This window comes from Dermacentor silvarum, chromosome 1, assembly GCF_013339745.2.
Source record: "Dermacentor silvarum isolate Dsil-2018 chromosome 1, BIME_Dsil_1.4, whole genome shotgun sequence".
NCBI classification, from domain to species: Eukaryota; Metazoa; Arthropoda; class Arachnida; order Ixodida; family Ixodidae; genus Dermacentor; species Dermacentor silvarum.
This window is the reverse complement of record NC_051154.1, coordinates 233,386,060-233,405,967: the sequence shown is the minus strand read 5'-3', so window position 1 is coordinate 233,405,967 and position 19,908 is coordinate 233,386,060. Positions and strand designations below refer to the sequence as shown.

At 46.0% G+C, this 19,908-nt stretch overlaps 2 protein-coding genes across 5 annotated transcripts; both read left to right on the top strand.

Moving 5' to 3' along the window:
* Positions 1-8,960: 8,960 nt before the first annotated feature.
* LOC119436931 (holotricin-3) lies at positions 8,961-12,827 on the top strand. Of its 4 annotated transcripts, none has more exons than XM_049660124.1 (3): positions 8,961-9,091; positions 12,145-12,307; positions 12,383-12,827. In XM_049660124.1, the coding sequence occupies exons 1-3, from the start codon at positions 9,074-9,076 to the stop codon at positions 12,601-12,603; spliced, it is 402 nt and encodes a 133-aa protein (XP_049516081.1). In that variant the 5' UTR covers positions 8,961-9,073; the 3' UTR covers positions 12,604-12,827. The 4 variants fall into 4 exon arrangements, with proteins under 4 accessions (XP_049516081.1, XP_037559901.1, XP_037559900.1 ...); XM_037703973.2 differs by having other exon boundaries at positions 12,371-12,827; XM_037703972.2 differs by having other exon boundaries at positions 12,145-12,310; positions 12,362-12,827.
* A 3,149-nt stretch (positions 12,828-15,976) lies between these two features.
* On the top strand, positions 15,977-18,592 carry LOC119451879 (WAG22 antigen-like). Its single transcript, XM_037714504.2, has 2 exons — positions 15,977-16,116; positions 17,774-18,592. Exons 1-2 carry the CDS (start codon positions 16,111-16,113, stop codon positions 18,341-18,343), a joined length of 576 nt encoding a protein of 191 aa, XP_037570432.1. The 5' UTR covers positions 15,977-16,110; the 3' UTR covers positions 18,344-18,592.
* Positions 18,593-19,908: the final 1,316 nt, after the last annotated feature.

Below are 19,908 nucleotides of genomic sequence, written 5' to 3'. Positions count from 1 at the left end.
TCAAGGGGATTGGTGTAAGCCATGGTCTTTCCAAGCTGGCTTTTCCGCGTTCTGTGTGAAACTGACTCAAACAAAAATGCGATGCGAACGGGTCCCGATAATGCTATCGCATTCTACTCTTAAAGGCGAAGCTTAAGCGTCCTGAAATTTTTCTTCTCGGCGTTTTGACATTAAACAACGCGACAAAACGCTAACCGACGCCGCGGCGCCAAGATGTGGCGTGCCCGGTCCTGGTCTTCTCGGCTTGTCTCTTCGCTCCTTGTCGACGCCAGGTAATGCAACGCCACGGCTGACATTGGCAGAAACGCTGAAGACGCGATACCTTTTCACGTTCTATGCAGCGCGCACTCCGAGGTGTTCGAGATGTGGTTTCGCGCACGTCCTCTTCACGTGATACCGCCGCGGAAAGGCTCGGTTTGGGACGTGCATTCACGCAGGGTGTCTCGCGGTAACGTGGTGGCGTATCACGTATCACGCCCAGCTAAAAGTGCCTAATACCGCTCTTGTGCTCTCCGTAGTAATCTTAGCGGGGCCGCTGAAGGCAGGCATGGCCGGTGCTCTGCGCGATCACAGTAGATATGCCGGTGAGGGTAAGCAAAAAAACCGCTGACTTATATAGCAAAAGATCACAGGCCCTCATGCTACACTTCAGTGAAATTAATGCTTCGGCTTTGGTGCTTCCATATCATCACTCCCTAGGCGGACAAAAATCGAATAATAGGGAGTTTTAAATTTTTCATGTGGAATACTTGAAGAATCCGGGAAGCGAGAATATATCTCGGGTCATGTAAGTTATAATGGCGGCACACTACTGAAGTCCTTGCGACAAAAAGAACTTAGCTATAGGTCAGTCTTCAGTTCAAGCTGTTTGAAGTGTTTTGCATTAACAAGACGAGCTTGTAAAAAGGAGTTCTTAAGTAGAAGTGAGCTTTCTTTCTGTGTAATTTCCTTATGCATGTCTGTAGACGTACTGCAAATATATATATCATATATATATATATATATATATATATATATATATATATATATTTGCTATGGAAAAATGGCTATAAAGAAAATCACATTGAGAACACTTGAGACTAATTTGTCTAAGTATCCCGCGGGGATAGGACCTTGCAGCAAGTGCAAGCAATTCATTTATAGCATCCCGCTTTAAGCTTCGGTTCCTTCAGGCGAGTATGCATAAAGAACACACAGAGTTGAGTGCTTTTAAGGGTGGCGAACTGCGTGGAAGAAGAGAGCCATGTAATCCTTGGACAATTCCGTTGCGGATATACGGCTGATATGCTTCATCCTGCGGTTCCGAAGCCCGGACATGAGGAGCCAAGCAGTAGGGAAACATTTGCACGTAAAGTACGTCAAGTTGGTGCAGCATGCTCGAGGAGAAATAACTCGAGAAAAAGAAAACATTACAGTCAAGACAGTAAAAGCACGTAGACGCAGGGCTAGCGCTGCTCATATACAAACTGAAATTTTATTTCGGAAGTTGAACTTTTCTATCCAGAGGGTACCGCCTAAGATTTGTACATTTATGAGTGCGTTTTTGCTAGATTCTTGGGTTCGTTGACTGCATTTTTGGTATGGGTAATCTGAACCAGAATTTTGTGTGAGATAACACGGGCAGGGGCTTTTTCCTTTCTTTTGATGAGATCATGCCCAGCGTGTATCCCGTGACTCCTTTTTTTACGGTGATTGGGCTTCGGTAACGCGTCATTTATTTATAGAACATGCTTTCTGTCACCCAGAAATTGAGCCTTATGGGTTTACTTATGGCAATAATGCCTGTAACGGTCTTACGGCTGACAGTATTATTAAATAAATAATGCGCCTATTTCGGTTCAATATGAGGGGCGGCGAGGGAGGGCAGAGGGGATGACATGACAGACACCGTTTCGCTTTTCCTCTCCCTCCCGTGATATGACGTGCCAGTATTTACGTGAGATGTCTGAGACGACTTACCCTGGTCGGTTGTAATGCTATTCGCCTTCCTAGAGCGTAAGCACCGTTGACATGGATGCGACGTGCTAGAAATGCAAAGCAGCCAAGTCGAACTATGTAAACATGGCTACGTATTCGGAAGCTGCCTTTGCATAGCTTCGTAGCGAGGGGCGCACGTGCGAGAAGATTTAGCGGAATGGCATTGGGTACGCTCTTTTTTGTTTGGTCGTTAAGTATACGTGCAGTAAATGATGTACGGGTGAGCGGAAAAGGCAAAAGGGAGTGCATCCCCATGTCTTTTGTGTGCTTGTTGTGTCGGGTTTTCTGGTGCAAGAGCAATTAAGGAAATCTTGCGCTAAACCCAACCATTTATTTTTTATCCGTATAATTTATATATATATATAGATATATATATATATATATATATATATATATATATAAATTATACGGATAAAAATAAATGGTTGGGTTTAGCGCAAGATATATATATATATATATATATATATATATATATGCGTGTACTTTTCGATCAAAATTCAGTAGGGCCACAAGTAAACGTAAAGTAGTGCTGTCAAGGGAAACAAAAGCCGAACAGGAGTGCACAGTAACAACAACGGAAGAAAAATGTGCGTTTCGATCAATCTATACCGAAAGAGCACGCGTTACAGCTGCATGGCTTTGAAGTTGTCTAATATGTTCGCTTCACAATGATCAGTGATCGAAAGGGCAATTTTCTGTACAACTTGCTGCTAAACCTTTCGGCCACATCCACCCCCCCCCAAATAATATATATATATATATATATATATATATATATATATATATCTGATGAAGGCCGGACCCCGGCCGAAACGTCAGTAAAGTCTTGTTATGTTTTTCCTACGTGCTTCTATTTTTTGAACTACTTCTGTGCCGGCTCCGGTTACTCTTTACTTCACTGATATATATATATATATATATATAATATATATATATATATAAATAAACAAATGCACGTGCACTAAAATTCTTCGTAAGAGAAAGTGCTAGCCAATAAGGATGTTGGGCATATTATTAGAGAAGCCAGCCGGCCAACTGCAAACAGCACTTGCGAACGAGAGCCTTTATGAATTCTACCCCTCGAGTTTTCCCTTCTTTAAAGCGCGGAAGGATGCTGTGCCGCTATGGGGCCTTTTTTACGAGATGTATTCTTTCTGTAAATGTCATTGTACACGAAGAGGAGTCACTGCGAGTCGATTGCAAGATGTTACCTGGCGAGGATCTGGCAGTCGAGTACCAAGAGCCCGGGTCAGGGATGGAGCAGCTGGATAAGCGGGCGCACCTTGTGTCGCGCACCTTGTGTTTTCAGCCCACCCACCTGACTCCAACCAATGACGTCGCACCTTTCTTACGCTGCCACTTATATAGCGTTAGCTGTTAAGAGTTCATTGATGTAACAAAATGGGTGCCAAGGAGATATCAGGATGATTGAAAATGAGATGATTTGTGCTCGCTACTTGTGACGGTAACATCAATTCCTTCGCGGTGCACTTGGAAGCCTTGGAGGAAAAACCATACGTGACCAAAACGTGCTATCATTACTTTACAAGGCAGAAGGACGGAAAACACGTGCGCAGGAACACGCTGGTTGACACGTACTACACTGCGAAGTATTTTCCCGTTCGCGGCGAAGACAGCGCGCACGTATTTGGCAGGCGCTGGTTGTGAGGTGGCGATTTCCCGCGTGCTGATCCGACGGACACGTTTTTTCCCCGCAAGTCGGCCCTCGTGCAGGGCAGTATAGCAAGGAGGGCCTCCGGATCGGGGCCAAGCACCCCGATTGCGCTCAACGCTAGATCGCGCGAGCGTCGCATAAGTTCGAGACCACCCATGGCCGGAAGCGAGTTTAGAGACTCGGTTTCAATAGGAAGGAAGGAAGGAAGGAAGGGGGGGGGGGGGTTAAAAGGGCGCCCAATGACGCAAGTGTGACGCGAGAGGCCCGCAACGAGTGTCTCACCTTGTTCGCGCGCTCTCTCATGAGAAGCGGAACGACAGTGGCGACCTTGAGGTGAAAGAGAGCGTGCGTCTTATACTGCACGCTCGCTATCCGGATTACTTGGCTCAGACGCGAATCGCGAGCGAAAGGAAGGGTGAAGGAGGCCGAGTAAAAGAGAACGCAAACAGGGTCATTCGCGGCCACGTCTTTGGGGCGGAAACATTTCCGGCTATAGGGACAGCCAGGCAGGGAAAACTGGAGACTTTATAAACACCGTCGGTTGCTAAAGCTGAGCTTTCCGTCTGCGACGCCCAGCAAGACTGCGGTCCGTTCTTTTTTCGCTTACCCGGGAAGCGCAGCGATCGGCGGATTCGAGTGCTTTATAAGCAGAAATGCAGAAACGTGGCGTTTGTGTGTTCATCGATAGCCTCGGGACGTCGCCTGCGTCTTGAATAACAGTGAGCATCGCATCTGTCAACGTGCCCACCAATGCTGCCAACGCCGGTGTAGCCAACTGGTTTCGCGCCGCATTGGAGCGCGCGCCGCCGCCGACTTCGTTACGTAACGAGCTCTGCTGCTGAGAGCTTGCTGAGTGCGTGCTTCAGTGGTTTGGAGAACGGGGCTCTGGTAACCATCCCTTCGGTGACGTAACACCCCCAAGTGATCAAGCGCTCGTCCGTTCGAAGGTGAGTGTAGCTGTGGGTCTCCATTTGTCTTTTTTCACTTCAGGTCACAAAAGGGGCCACCCGGCCGTCGGTTCACCATATCGTCGGTAAACAGCGAAGCGGCGCCAGAGGCTGTGGGAAATAATTTGCACGACACACAAAGCGAAACGCGGAAACTATTTTTCCCCCTTGCTAGCGGATGTTCATCTATAGCGCTTACTCAATATTTCTGACATTTGGCAAATTATAAATGCGCGAATATTTACATGTTTTCCTCCGCAGAACTACCACAAAAAATACCCGTCTTATCTTGCTAGCACTTTGCAGAGTTTTGGGAATTTTGAAAATAAAAACGGTTTGCGTATGCTTGCATGAGTATTTCATGTGTCACCGTTCATTTGACGTAAGCAAGCTTCAAGTGTAACAATCAAAATATGCTTGAAGCTTGCTCAAGGATCACTCTAAGCATTTTTTTTTTTTGGTGCCACGGCTCTTTTTATTCGCCCCAAATTTTGCTTCAGTGGCTCAAAATACGGCTATCGATACGCAAATCGTGGCCCGTACTCTAATTATAGGCTGTGTTTCAAGCTTAGGAAGAGGCCCCGAATTTCTGCAAGCGAGACGTATATCTATATGTTTTTACGCATCTTAGTAAAACGTTACAGTATCGTTATACGCGCCAATGTATCTTTAAATGTGGTACAGGCAAGATAAACAGGCAAGTGTCTGCTATGTGAAAGACTTACCGTGCTTTTTACCGTGCTTCTTCTCGAAGTAGAGTTCGAGGGCACATAATTCCAGGTGCACAACCGACACTGGCATTAGGCAGCTGCCTGCATTAATCGGCTTCTACTGCGAAGAGAAGCTTTCCCTCATTCTTACCCTCTTCCTCTCGCACCAAATCGTTTATCGCGGCGCCTATGAGTATATAGTAAGTCAAAAAACGTGGAGACCTAAATGATAACCATTGTCTTTCAGAGAGAACACTTTTCAATCGCTTTAATGGGATTTCCGCGAGAGGTAGACATTGCTTGCAGAACAAATAGCAATGGCAGTTAGCTATTTAACTATATTACACTGCAGTGGGTGCGCATTAAAGAACACCAGGTGGTCAAAATTAACCCTGAGTTCCCTACTACGGGCATGCCTCATAATCAGAACATGGTTTTGGCACGTCAAAACTCCATAATGAAAGAATGCTACATCAATTCTTTCCCAATAAATTGAATTCGGGTGCATCTTGCAACAGAGCAGTTGAAGCCAGTCAGTGAATCCTGCGACTCTAGAACCGGCGTACGCCACCATAACTGCGGTGGTATACACTACCATTCTAGCATATCCTATCCCCACCCCCCTTTGAAAATGAAAAAAAAAAAAAAAACTGGGTTATGCTTTGAGGGGATGAAACTACAAAGAATACTATTGTATTTCGTGGCACATTTAATGTGAACTGATATATCGAAACTGGTGACAGCCTCAGGATTTGTATGGAGTGATCAGGCCTGAAGAATGGACCAACTTTAATTGGGCGATGGTCCTTTGTGCCACAAGGTGATTGTTGAAACGTTAAATACAAACATTCGGTTCATTAGGTAATTGGACATCGTATTGGTCGCGCAAGCAAGGCAATATTGTTAAAGTTGTCTAGCTGAACATATAGAATGTTGCTATGGGCCATCTCCTTTTTTTAAAAGCAATATCTTCACGCTTTAGAAAGTACAAAAAAAAAAAGAGACTCGACTTTGCACTGTTCAGGCTTGACTGTTCTGCCATTTTTTCTTCTCTTACCTCTCCTACAGCTGTTTGCTGATGCAACCGTTCCATTTTCTGCACTTATGGAGACTGATTACTTTTCTGGCCTCTTTAGTTTCTTATCGCGTGTTTCGTGTTCTTCTGCACAATCTCTCTCTACATAGCAGATTCCCAAGGCGAAGACCCAGCGCCGCCGGCTTTGCTTGACTTCATTTACATTCGTGCAGACTCTCCTCTGAATGAATGCTGCGGGTCTCAAACCGGTTCAGTGTCACTGGCCTCTTGCCGACCTTGTGACCACAAAGAGTCTTCATGGTTTCATTCCCCTGGTTATACCTGCATTTCCACCACAAATGTTTTGCGGACTGGCCCCCCCCCCACAATAATGGAAGCGAATAAGTGTCCTTGCTTCCACTGTAAGTAAGCGCGACGTTTTACGAGCGCTATTTGATAATCTGATGGCAAAAATTGTACTATATCGCAGGTATCGTTTGCTCTGCAGCGTGCGGTTTTTTTTTCGTGTTTATTTTTTCGCTTTGTCCAAGCTGATTTCACCTGCTACGACCACGCGGCGGTAACAACAGGGTGATCGCAGAAGGAATGCATGTGTCAGCTGCAGTCGGCTCTGGCCGGGAGGATGCTTAACGCAGAGTGCGCGGTGAAAAGCACACGCGAAAATAAATATATAAACGACAGGACGTGCGCCAGGAGTGATATTGAAAAAAAAAATAATCTGGGCCTGTGTTAGCAAAGGCTATCACGGTTGGCTGGAGAACGGGAGCTAACCGATTCGTACCACGGACGATACACTAACGAAAGCATCGGCTATCACAGACGTCACGAACTCCGCTTGCGAGCTAAACGCTTTTGTGAACCAAGGCCCAGAAATACCGCGTAGTTGAATTATTTCCTATAGCAAGGATACAGTGCTGACAACTGTACAAGCTATTTTGCGTGTGCGTAAACCGCGCGCACCGGAATAGTTTTACTAAATGCGTGCCCACCCCACGGAGAGGGTGGGACCAGAGGCCACTCTTCCGGTACGACCGAGCAGGGGGTCACGGGCAGAGGCACTGTCCGATAGCGCTGTGCCACAGTTGTTTCTGGCCGTGGGAAGCCCGGTGCCTTGCAAGAGTTCTCACCGCGTTCTCCCGAAACCGGAGATCTGATAGGAGTGAAAATTGTACTCGGGGCCCTTGCTCGATGGGAAACGAAAGTAGCCGATGGACGGCAGCTTCTCTATATATAGCTGCGGACATAGCCGCCGTAGTACAGCTTACGGCTGTTAGTTCAGTAGTCTCGCCCGTGCTATGAAATATTCTTTATATTTTAACGTTGCGCCAGGATACTGCGTTTTACGCCAATAGCGCAGCCCGGCCTCAATTTCCACGATGTTTTTGCTTTGCCGTCCAATTCGGGAGGCGTTCTCCAAATAATCGTTACTTGTTTCTCACTTTTCCAATTCAGATCAATAAAATAGCGGGAGACGTTCTGACACCGAACAACCCCTAGATATCTCGTTAACTGGCCTGTTGCAAGTCTGTTTACACAACTCGCGCCGTTCCACGGTTCTGTCCACGTTACTGCTATACCCTATGCTGATTAGGTCATACCGTATGCGCTGTACTGGTGTATCGGTCACTTACGTTCATACAAATGGTCATTGTCCTGCATGCTCATGCTTTCCTTCACACAAGTACCTTTTGTAATCACGGAGGTAGTGCACAGAACACGTGGCAAGTTCGGTTTCGCTTGGTAGCTATGGTGCCATGGCACATTCTACGTGTGGCGCGCGCGATGCTACAGCGTTATATAGTAATGCTAAGGCCCATGTCTTCCTCTCTACTTGATGCAACTCAAACGCTGAAATGATTCGCCAATGAAAGCGTGACCCTGTGCAGTCAGTAATCGCCTTAATTTTCTTACGATAGTAATTGAGGGTCATTATTTATTTCCTCCGAGAATGCTTTCGTATCTACCGTTAACCTTGGTTACTACGGACAGCGCCTCGGCAACGTGCGTCTTCATGAAATTTTGATGCATCTTTTTTTTTCGGTGCAGCTAAAATTGCAGATAAAGTATCAGAGCTCCCAGGGAATAATGACACTCGTTAACTATCTGTAAGTGGTTTCTCGAAACACATTACACAGTGAATGAAGAGTTTTCAAACAAGCCATAAGGAATAAAAATAGAACCCGACAGACGGAAGAAATAAATAAGTAAGGGAAAAAGGAAAGAAACTAAAGAGACCAAGATAAGGAGTGATTCAAGGTCCCTATTTAATATGAGAAGGAAGCACATATCGGCGCTTCCAGCCCACACTCAAAATTAGCCTTCGCTGTATGGTTTGAGAAACTTAAAACGGGGAGCGCGAGATGCTGATTTGCAAAAACGAAACAAGAGCCCTGCACAATTGCACAACGACATAATTGAAGCTGTTTACATCACACGCATATTAATGAATAAGCAACGCAGGAGGAAAACCAAAGCGGGGAGGGCTGTATACCCGGGACGAGGGCAGCAGGCAGGGGAGGAGGGGAACGGCAACTTTCACGTCTTGGCTTGCGCGCCAAAATCCGTGAATGCGTATCCAAACGCTTGGAGGGCGGAGAAAACAGTGGCTACTGCCCAAGACCTTGGAGCTTTCCAGTACAGCCGGTTAAACTTTCGCGCCTGTATATAAGGCATCCACCGAGACTGCCACACACAACAGCCCCATCGGGTTGACGAGACGAACAGTACCATGGCTTTCAGCAAAGTGGTGAGTTGAATCTCGAAGCGCAGTCGGTTCATTCAAGCGTGACGGAAGCTGCGCTGATCACCGGCATGAATCGGCAGTATAATGAAGGCTCATCAGATTGTCGCTTCGAGTTAAATTTCCAGTTTAATAATGCTGTGTTAGGCTTTAGCGAAGAGCAAGTATATAGCGCCTGTTTAGTAAATTCAAGGACATGAACAGAAATGTAAAGACCGTCACATTATTCGGAAACACGAAAATATGGAATAGATAGAATGCGAGAGACTGTGAAAGTTGCTTTGGTGGAGTCTGGAGGATGGCCTTTATGTTAGCGAAGTTATTTTGCTCTCTGTATTGATATGTGTGCACACGCGTATTCATTTACTGCTAAGCGGAATTAGAACTTATTATATCAAGAAAAACTAATTGGCATGGACATGGATGGTTCCATTAAGGGCAAGATAAACGTAATGAAAGACGCAATATTATTGAACGAGAGCGCACAAAGCATGAATTCTTTAACGTAGTTGAGCGAACCACTGCTGTAAACGTGCTTAATTTAACACGGGCCCTCAATGTCTTTTAGAATACAGCTATAGATATTGAAGTCGTGAACACCAAAGACAAGTATTATAGCTTGCATTCAACAGGGGATCTTGCAATAGTTATCTAACCACTTAGTAATGTTTTCTTGTGGTCACTGAAATGTTGCTACTTACCTTGTTGCTCCCTCATATAACGGAGTCGCACAATGGTTACTGGCTCTCCAGGTTGCATTCCTTTAGCGGTGAAGACGCGTAAGTAAATGACCTCACATACAGGACGAATCGCGAATGGCGATAAAAGTGACCGAGGAAATGAATGCTCACAAACTAAAGGAGAGACCAGCCACAGTGTACCGCATCAGAGCCGCGTTCGATCGCAGTGGTAAGCGCGAGAACCCGCACGTGAGCGCGATCATGTGCTCGTAAAGACTGCTTAGCATTGTGCAAGCTACAAGCAACAGCGAGACATAAAAACAATGCGTAGGAAATGCCCCAGGAAACGTGCTTTGTTGTCCCCATGACTGCACATCGTGTGCAAAATTCCACCTGCCTTAATTCTTCTAATTGGCTATCTTGCATAACCAGAATATTGGGCTCGCGATAGGGTGCGCTGCTCGAAACGGAACACGAGAAAATGCTGATGTTCCGCGTGCAAGCATTCTCCGGTTTCTACATGCAATAAACGAGGAGAACAAATCGCCGTTCTAGCGATCCGTTTTGTGCGCCGGCCAGTCAAAGCACAGATAATCATTCTTCGAAGTTCCTACAATTATTGGCGTCCAGGATGATCATGAACGGCTCCAATATCGTTCATAATCATTCTGCGGCTTAGCTTACGGGTGAATGATAGCAATTCAAACTTTAGTGCGATCCTCACCGTGATCTCTGGGTTGCCTTGGCACTAGTTAGATCCTGCAGCTTTCTATTTTCGGGATGCCGACTGACCACATCGTCAACGGCGCCAGAAAGTCTCACCTTACCTTCAGCCTATATTTACGTTAACGAAGGAAACCATCGTGTGCCTCGGTCCTCAAAGAAGGTACTGGAGAGCAGTAAGTATGAGCTTTCAACGTGGGCAGGGGTCAACTACAGCGAGAATCATATTTCTTACTGACCCAGCTGCATTGAAAATTTATATAGCACGCTGATTGCTCGCTGAATGTATCCCTTTTCCTAGAAGTGTCACCTATCATTTTGCAAAGCAGCTAGTGAGTGCCGCCTTCCTTTCGTCGAACCGGGCATATCTGACATATTATCGCCCCGAATGAGCCTTGTAAAAAGCCAAGCAATCTGTGTGGCCTGCGATGATGTTGATGTGAAGCACTGCTTTAGTGATGCAAATATTAAAAAAATGGTGTTAGTGGCGATGGGTTTGAGCAATTTTCCTTCGTGCCATATACTTGATCGCTAGCCCAGGAAAGATTGAAAGCTTTCTAGCAGAGGGTCATTATGACTGTGACAGTGCCACAGTCACTATGACTGTGACAGTGCCACGACTAAAAATGTGAACTTTTCTGGTCGCTGTAGCGGAAGTAGATGAAGAAATATCCCCTGCCAGTAATCGACGTCTCAAAACCCACGACGTAGGTTTTGAGTAGGCCATAGCATACAGAGGAGCTTCTGGTCAACTTGATAAAGACGTAGTGCTTCAGAGCAGAAGTTTGCATGTTTCAACCTACACATCTTAGGAAGTGTTTGGTCAGGATGCGAATTGCCTACATATCTGAAAGTCTCAAAGACTAAAGTGCGAGCTGGCGCCTTTTCATTTAACAGGTGTTGATTCGACGGACGCTATATTATAGTATACGAAAACCTATTCAATAATTATTTTACTTGCACTTGTAGCCTCCTTCCTGCTCGATCGAAGGTCCAGCGTGTGCTAGGCTCCTAGTACATTATATCATAAGTAACTGGCCAGGTACCCAACCAGCTCAACGTATAAACCTGGTGGAACTACAACAGAAATCCTCATAATAACCTTAAGATGAAACAATCATTACACGTCTTTGTGAGTGTGGCCCTTCATATCAAGGGCTTTGCGTATTCAAGTCCAGAAGTGCTGGGTTAATGGTTTGTGCCCCTCTCACTGGCAGTTGTCAGCTTGCTCCCTCCCTACTTCCTTCGTGTCCTTGTGTGCATATGTGTTCATACGAAATAATAATAATAATTAATGGTTTTGCGCTTGCGACCACACATTACGATAGCTAAGGCCAAGAGCACCGTTACGCGCTCTTGCTTCTGTACGAATGGGCATTATCTGCGGCGAACTTAATCATTACTTTGTTTACTTTTGAAATTTGATGCTCCCAACCTATTTTCGAAGGTCATCCTTTAAAACTACTACGCGTGGAATCGGCTCATCCATGAGACGCCTCCATTCATGTTCCTAAAAGTGTGTTTTCTTGTACGTTCGCAAATTGAGGCGAATTGCAGACAGGATCAGTGTTCGATAGTTGACATAGCATGAGTCGTTTTCTCACCCCAAATTTTTAGCTGGACTAACACCACGTTCCTTTGATTGATACTGCGCAGGTCTTCTGCTTGGCAGCTCTGCTGGCCGCCTCGATCTGCATGAGCTACGCGCTCGAAGATGTCGAAGAGCGTCAGGGTGGTGGAGGACTAGGAGGTGGCGGTAGCTACGGCGGCAGCAACTATGGCAGCTCTGGCAGTGGTCGTCTTGGCAGCTCTGGCAGTGGTGGTGGCCGCGGAGGGAGCCACGGAGGGAGCCACGGAGGGAGCCACGGAGGAGGTCACGGAGGAAGCCACGGAGGAAGCCACGGAGGAAGCCACGGAGGAAGCCACGGATCAACCTACGGCGGCCTTAGTGGTGGCAGCGGGGGCTATGGTGGACGCGATGGCCACGGTAGTGGCGGTGGCTCTGGCGGCAGCGGGAGCCATGGTGGCCTCGGCAGCCTTGGCGGAGGTAGCGGAGGTCGCCACGGTGGCCTTGGCGGAGGTAGCCGAGGTAGTAGTCGGGGGGGACGCTACTGAGCAGGATGATGACTCGTTTACGAGGGCTTTGGGCACCTGCAAGACAGCACCATTCCTGGCCAAAGTGACTGGATGGTGCCTCATTTCGTGACCGGCCCCTGCTTATTTGATGTGCCAATCGTCTGTACCAGAGACTGAGACCAACTTCCTATGGGCATTAATGCTGTGATCTATTTGTCTACGTGCTATTTTTATGGGCTATCTTCAAGCAATAAAAAAAAACCGTTGACAGAATTGTTTCTAAAATCAGCTGAATTTTGATATTTTATCCGCCGGTCCTGATACACTTCCGCTGATATGCTCTTTAGTAGAGAACACAAGAGAAGGTGCCAATGTGGGCTCCAGTGCAACATCCGTTATGAAGTCGCCTCGTGAAAGAACTCGACTTCTTCGCACAAGACTTTATAGTGGTAAATGTGCACCTTGACGGGCTAAATAGGCGAGCTGTTTAATATCCTCTCTCGGAGTACTATAGCTAGACTCTGTAAGAAAACAACGAGGATGTATTCGTTGTTTTCAAGTGTAGACAAGAGCACTTGCGCGACACTATAGCAAACACACACTAACTAGCACAGAAGAAAATATTCTGTGGTTAGTTACTATATCTAGGCTTCTGAATGAATTATGCAAGGGATAGGATACTTGGCGTTGTTGAAGGTGCATCCGATGTCTCGGTAAGCGCATGTAAGCGCACATTTTCCTGACAGTGCAGTCGGTTCAGAGTCACTCTCGGAACTGACAGCGTCCATGATGAATTGCAGCCAAATACAAAATTCAGAGGCCACTTAGTGTGCACCAACTGTTTGGGCAAATTATACATTTATTGAGCAGTAGATGGCAGCTGCAGATATTTTAATATTCTGTTCAAGAGATGAAGCTTGTGCGCTATTTAATCTCGCTGAACGTAGGATATTCGCGAGTTATCGAACACTTTCGATCAAGCCACAATACGAACATCATAGCGATTTCTATTAGCAGCAGGGCTACACAACTAGACATCGAAGGCATTTGCATTCAGAAAACATCAGTTGACAGAATGATACGCCGCATGTATGCGCGTAGGTTTTTTTTTTTTTTTTTTTTTTTTTTTTAATGCGAGAGCATTACTTGGCTCATTGTGTGACCCCGCTGTCAGCAGAAAGCCGTGGCAGAAAGCTGTGGAAGAGAAGTCGGGGCCGGAAAACGGCGCACAAATTACGTCATATTAATGTAACTAAAAAAAAAGTGGCCACGGTGAGTAATTCTCTGCTATATACAGCTCCGTAGCCGAGTGCGCTGACCACTGCGCTACCGTTGCAACAGGCGACAATGATGAATATCTTCGAGGGTGTGCACGTGGTTGGGCTCTGCTTGGTGGGCGATTCACTAGATGGCGTATGATAGGAGTGGCGCCACTGTCGGTGGTATGGAGTCTTCATCGTCCGAAGTTGAATCGCTCGTGTCTACATAATTAGGGGAGACAGCAAAGTGTGACCAGAGGCGCCAGTTCACTGCCGTCGAAGTACTAGACCATCACAACGCAGCGAAACGTGCGAAGGAAGCTGCCGCAACGAAACAACGTTTACCAGCCAAGTCCCCGACAACGCGAAAGGCAGAGCGAGCGGCTGCGGAGCGAGCACGATGATCTGCAGAGGCTGCAGTGAGGCATCGTGCACCCCTCACGCAAAAGGTAGAGCTTATGATGTGTAAATGCTCTCGCATTTACACATCATAAGAATCGCCTTCGCTGTCCCCATAGTTTGATTTCCTGCTTCGAAAAAGGCGTTTTTTTTGCCTTTTTTAATAGCATGGAGAATGTAGAGCAACTGGGCCTGACCTAAAGACGCGGACGTTACTTGCGCGACAAAGCGCAAAATGGAGATGAATAACGAAAAAAATAATGAGTTAAGTTTTTAATCGTGAATTGTAGCACACATATTCCAATGGCAAAATTGAAGCCGAGCAGTCGGTAAGTCATTTCAATTTAACACAAATACTAGAACTTGCGTCACTTTCGAGATCTGCTAAAAAATGCATTGGTGTTATGGTTCAGACAGCCCCGAACTGCTTGACGCACACTTATAAGAAACAGATGTAGCTGGAACGCCAATGAATTTCCCAGCACATTATAAGGCATGGGTGTCTCGAAAGTGGTGCTAATCTTACGACTGGAGGAAACGCATCATTTCACTAATGCTTGCACTGCTGATTTTGAACATCCATACAGGAGTGTAGGCCGATACCGCTCTTACTGCATATATGATGACTTCCGTGCAGTCAACACACAGCTGATTCGGGGGTTTCCAAAGCGAACGGAAGTGGCGATGAATTGAGTGTTTAGCAAGGTGGTGATTCACCGAAGCTCTCACTGTTGGCTGCCTTGAAAGCGCTTCATTAGCGAAGGCATCTGCTCTTTCGTTGCGAGTGACACCAACATGTTAAGGTTAACTGAAACGTTATGCTAATTCCATCTTGCACTAAGTGCAATGAAGTGGGTGATATAGAGCGCTTATTGTGATCCTGCGAGCGCTTCTGTTTTGAAAGGAGGAGGCTTCTGGACAGCATGAGAAGAACAGGCTTTCTCGCGAACGTGCAGCGTAGTCTTCCCGGAAGATCCACGAATAGTGCGCGATAAAGTGGCGTGCATGCTTCTCCCATTTCTGCGAGAGCCATTACTGATTGACACATGGTGACATATTTCACGTGGAAAGAGACACTCACGTAGAGCAATTGCCGGCCAGGTCGGCCAGGCTAATCCCGCCTGTCGCAAAATCATCACCAACACCACTGCTGCTCCCCTTCAATTTCCCAGTTGCAACAAGTGGCCTAAAGAGAGTAATTAAAAATGTAATTCGTGAATGTTTACAATTAGGTATCTGCAATTTCGATTTATCAAGCAGGTAATTTCCGTATCTTCCATACCTGCACGTGGAAAGGCTCAACAACACTACCTGTCACAGGCGCTTTTTAAAGAATCGATTCGAATGAAAAAAAAATATATATAACAATAAAGCAGGTGGTTGTCCGTCCGGAAGCCTCCTTGGGAAAACACGAACGCACGCACATACACGGACACATACACACGCGCACGTACGAAAGTCAAGAAGAATTTGAAAACAGTAATCTTAACAAAATCATCACTAACGTTGCAAAGGAGTTGTAACCAGGAAATTGCATCACCGTGGTTCAACCTTGTCGCCCGGATGCGGGACCTGAGTTCCGAACGGACACAGGAATTTTTTTGTTGTTGTTGTTGCCTGTTGGGATGAGAAAATATTTGAAGTAGTGCGTGAGAGTTGCAGGAAATGCGAGGACCGGAAGTTACATGTACAGAAACGATTCTCAGAAAGTTCTAAACATACGAAAGTGGCCAATACTTCCCCTCTTGCTATCTGCTGTTTGGAGAATGGATATAAAGAGCGCGCTCCGGCTTTGATTTTCACTACTGCGGTCGGCGAGATTAATAGTGTCTGCATACTTATTCGCTTTATTATCGAAACATCGGCGGCGGAACATCGCAACAGCGACATGAAGGTACGTGAACAGCTGCAATTTTCTTTTGGTTATTTTGGCCTTAACGTGATTGATTGATTTTTCGGTCACACAATATGATATGGGAATAAACAAAAACAGTGGGTATATAGAAGAGAAAAGGAGGCCGCAGACACTCTAACTGGTTCATTGCTCTATAAAGGTCATAAATGAGTACAGACATCAAATATGAATCACCCAAAGAATGCGCTTTTCTGCATGCATGACATTTCTCCCTTGTGTGATTTGGCATTGTCACATTCATAAAATTGTGGGATGATGTTTTGAGCAGCTTCTGTATTGGCAGCCACCTCCAGGAAGAGATCTATCAAAATTCTGCTAGTGATATGTACTCGGTAGATTAGATAATTCAGAAAGGAAAAATGTGGGATAAGTACTCCAGGATGTGCAGTAGCAAATACAGGAACGGCTTGTAACAAATGCACTGTGACATGGACGGCTTGTAACAAAGATGCACATTTAGCGCACTTTGCTATTGTGACGCGCACTTGCTTCGGTCAGATACGGCTCTAAACTAATGTAGCTGACTACAGCTGCAGTGACTATGTGGTCAATCAGTAATTCTGGGACTTAAAATTCATTGATATATTTTTAATATAAAAAAGATCACATTATCTCTATCCCACTTTCTCAACAGCTCTAGAAACCGCTGTCCACTATCGATATGTCGTTAAGTCAAGCAGGGTTCACCAGCCTCGGTTTCAATTTGGGAGTAGCACGGGTAGATTAGGATGAATAAACTTTACCAATTTCAGCAGAAATGCACTTGTAGATTTATTGATGCTGTGTTGCCACCCAAAAAATTCGCAGTGTACTCAATACCTGATTTCTGAAAGCACCGTCGGAAGTTTTTGTTATATATGTAAAAGTTGTAAAACACGGTCGTCAGAGCGTGCTAAAGGTTTATGACATTTAAAAAAATTATATTTACAATAACCTTTAATAGGGTTTCGAAACGGCGTAGACAGAAGTAAAAGGAATGTTGCAAGGCAATGGTTGGAAGATGGTACAGCTATCCTCCCAGCCACAGAGCCTCGCTTGCATGAGCACTCGCAATTGAGCGACATTCTTTCAATGCCTTTTCAATCCGAGCCATGTTTACTTTACATCACGTTTACATTAGGAGGTAGTTTCCCTCTTTCTTCTGTTCATTTTTATGCACTTATTGTGTATATTAAAAATTTCTTTTTGTGGGCGTGATCTGTATTTCACGGGAATCCTCGTGGTGCTCGCGTTACTTCCAGGTATTACCGATTTTTTATGATCGTCTTATCGTTGAAAAGTCGTCTTTTCTAGCCAGGTCGTTGGCTGCTCTGAGAGTAAGGCTGAGAAGACTTTCATTTTAAATGTAAGCCATTTGCACGGCGAACACAGGAGCAATATGTTTTATAGGCATGATTGTCGCTACGTGATCTATTCCCCATGCTTGTTAGTTTGCTGTGCATAAACCTATGCCTATGTCTAAACCTGTTTGTTTGCTAGGCCGGCCATTTTTTCGGGGTTACATTACTTTATTTATCCTTATTATGTCACTTTTTAAATAAAGAGCCTTATTTAAGGTGTTATTTAAATGGTACATTTACAACTCGTTTAGTCCGTCAATGCATAAGGGTTTCGAAAACAATATTTTTCTTTGCAGCTGGCTGTCCTCACTGTTGGTGCCATTGCCACCTTGGCAGTGGCCACAGCTTCAAATAGCAGAGCTCTCCAGGGCTACCCTCAAATTCTAGAGACTGGGCCTGAAATCACTTCTGTGGCCCCTGAAGCCAGCCTTGCGTCTGGAATCGGGGCAGGAATTGACTCTGGAGCCAGCACCCTCAAAAAGTCAAATCTCTTCAATGACAATCTCGCTGCCATTGAGGCCATTCGAACCGGCCTCGGTATCAACGCTGGCTCTAGCCCCTTCAGCGGACTCGGCTACAATTCTGGCATAGGCAGCCTCACACACGGCGGAGCGCTCGGTCTCGCTGGTGGACTCGGAGAAGCTGGCCTCGACGGGCTTGGCTACGGCGCTGGCCTCGAAACCGTCTACGGGTCTCTCTTGGGATCCGGTGGTATTGGAATTCTGCAAGGAAGTGGCAACGTCCGCACCCTGCGCTCGGGAGGAGATGGCGACGGCGTTGGATATAGCAGCTTTAAGACATACAACTTCAACTACGCTTCCAGTGACCCCTCCGCCGGAGCCAAAAAAATTGACAGTGGTTCATAAGCGGGCATCGTTCGTGCTTGCAAGCGTCGGGTCTTGTTATACCAGTGGTCTATGGAAGGATGGCGGTGGATCCACCGCTGTGCGCTGGTAAAAGCCACGCCGAATGTTTTGGCCTCCGTTTTCGCCGATGCGGCATCTGTGCAGCTACTCACATGCACGAGTACATTGAGAAACGCTAGGATCAATAAAGAATGAGTCGATGGCCTTCACGCTTATTGAGTCAATTTTACATGGAACAACTGTCTTTGGTACTCTCGACGCTGATCCGGTCCGCTTTTAGTCTATGCCTCGGAATTGTTCTACCGTTAGCGCCTCGTCCTGACCACGCCGCACCGCGGTGGACGCGACATTCATAAACCAGCAACGAGGATAACTAAGTTAAGCGGTACTAGTAACTAAACGTCGTCTCCGATTTGTGGCTGCTGTAAGTTTTTCTTGGATCTCACCCGCTTGCTTATGAAAGGAGTGGTCACATTTTTAGGAGAAAAAGGCACGGCCTTCAGAACACATACTTTTGCAGGGTGTTATTTATTAAGGGGTAGTATTATGCGCGAAAAGAGCAGTACTCTCCAATGCATTGTATGAATTGAACTACCATCTCCTTTCAGAAGATTGAGCTCGACCGATAACGATGCGAGTGGCTTCAGAGGTTCTGTTGTGTATTCAAAGTGTGGGGGCTTCTCGACAGACAATGAACGTTAGCCTCACCAAGCAGCTTCTGTTTACCTTTTGTGTACCCTTTCCCCTTCCCACGCCGTATATAGGGTAGGGGGTAGCCAAACTTGTACTGTTGGCCAACTGTACCACCCGCACGCGAATCCATTGGCCCCGGCTTGCGTGACATCAGTGGCATCGGGTATGCTGAGTTATTTCTACAAATATTTAGGGCCTAAGTTACTGGGAGTTATCACTGAACTAGAATTTCTTCTGGTAACTTGATAATATGCTGTTCATGCGTTGCTTGACTTGAATTCTCAGTAAGCAATAACATTTTCAGAAAAAAAAACTGGTGTAGTTAAGCAACCGCACCTTAACGACACCCTGTTAAATTGATTTTCCCCAGTATGACTCAGCGGCTGCATTCACAAAGCCTTTCTTCCACTATTTAAACAATCATTTACGGGGGTCCACTTTCGCTGCCATGACCGGACGGCGCGCATGCATCCGAAAGGCTTCGTGCATATCTGTCAAACTTTAATCCTTCCTGTACTGACGCGTTACGTAAAAATAAAAACCGCAAATATTGAAACGCAAGTTACTACAACTTCAGCACTGAGCCGATAGCACTGAGAGCAGTGGTGCGTTGTTCTGGAATCACTATATATCGAGTCGCCGAAGCTGAGCGAGGTGACATGTCGCTGAGCGTAATTCGACTTGCGCCGTCCCTCAGTTCAATAGAAACGACGCGTTACTACAGTGGCGGTACGTAAGAGAATTCCTGCTCGTGAAGAAGAAAGGGGAGTGATCACCCGCCGTAATCTTTATTTGAACGATAAGCGCAATCCTCGTCTTGCACTTGTCAATCAAACGATATAGTAAAAGTGATCTAAATAAGATCTCAAAAA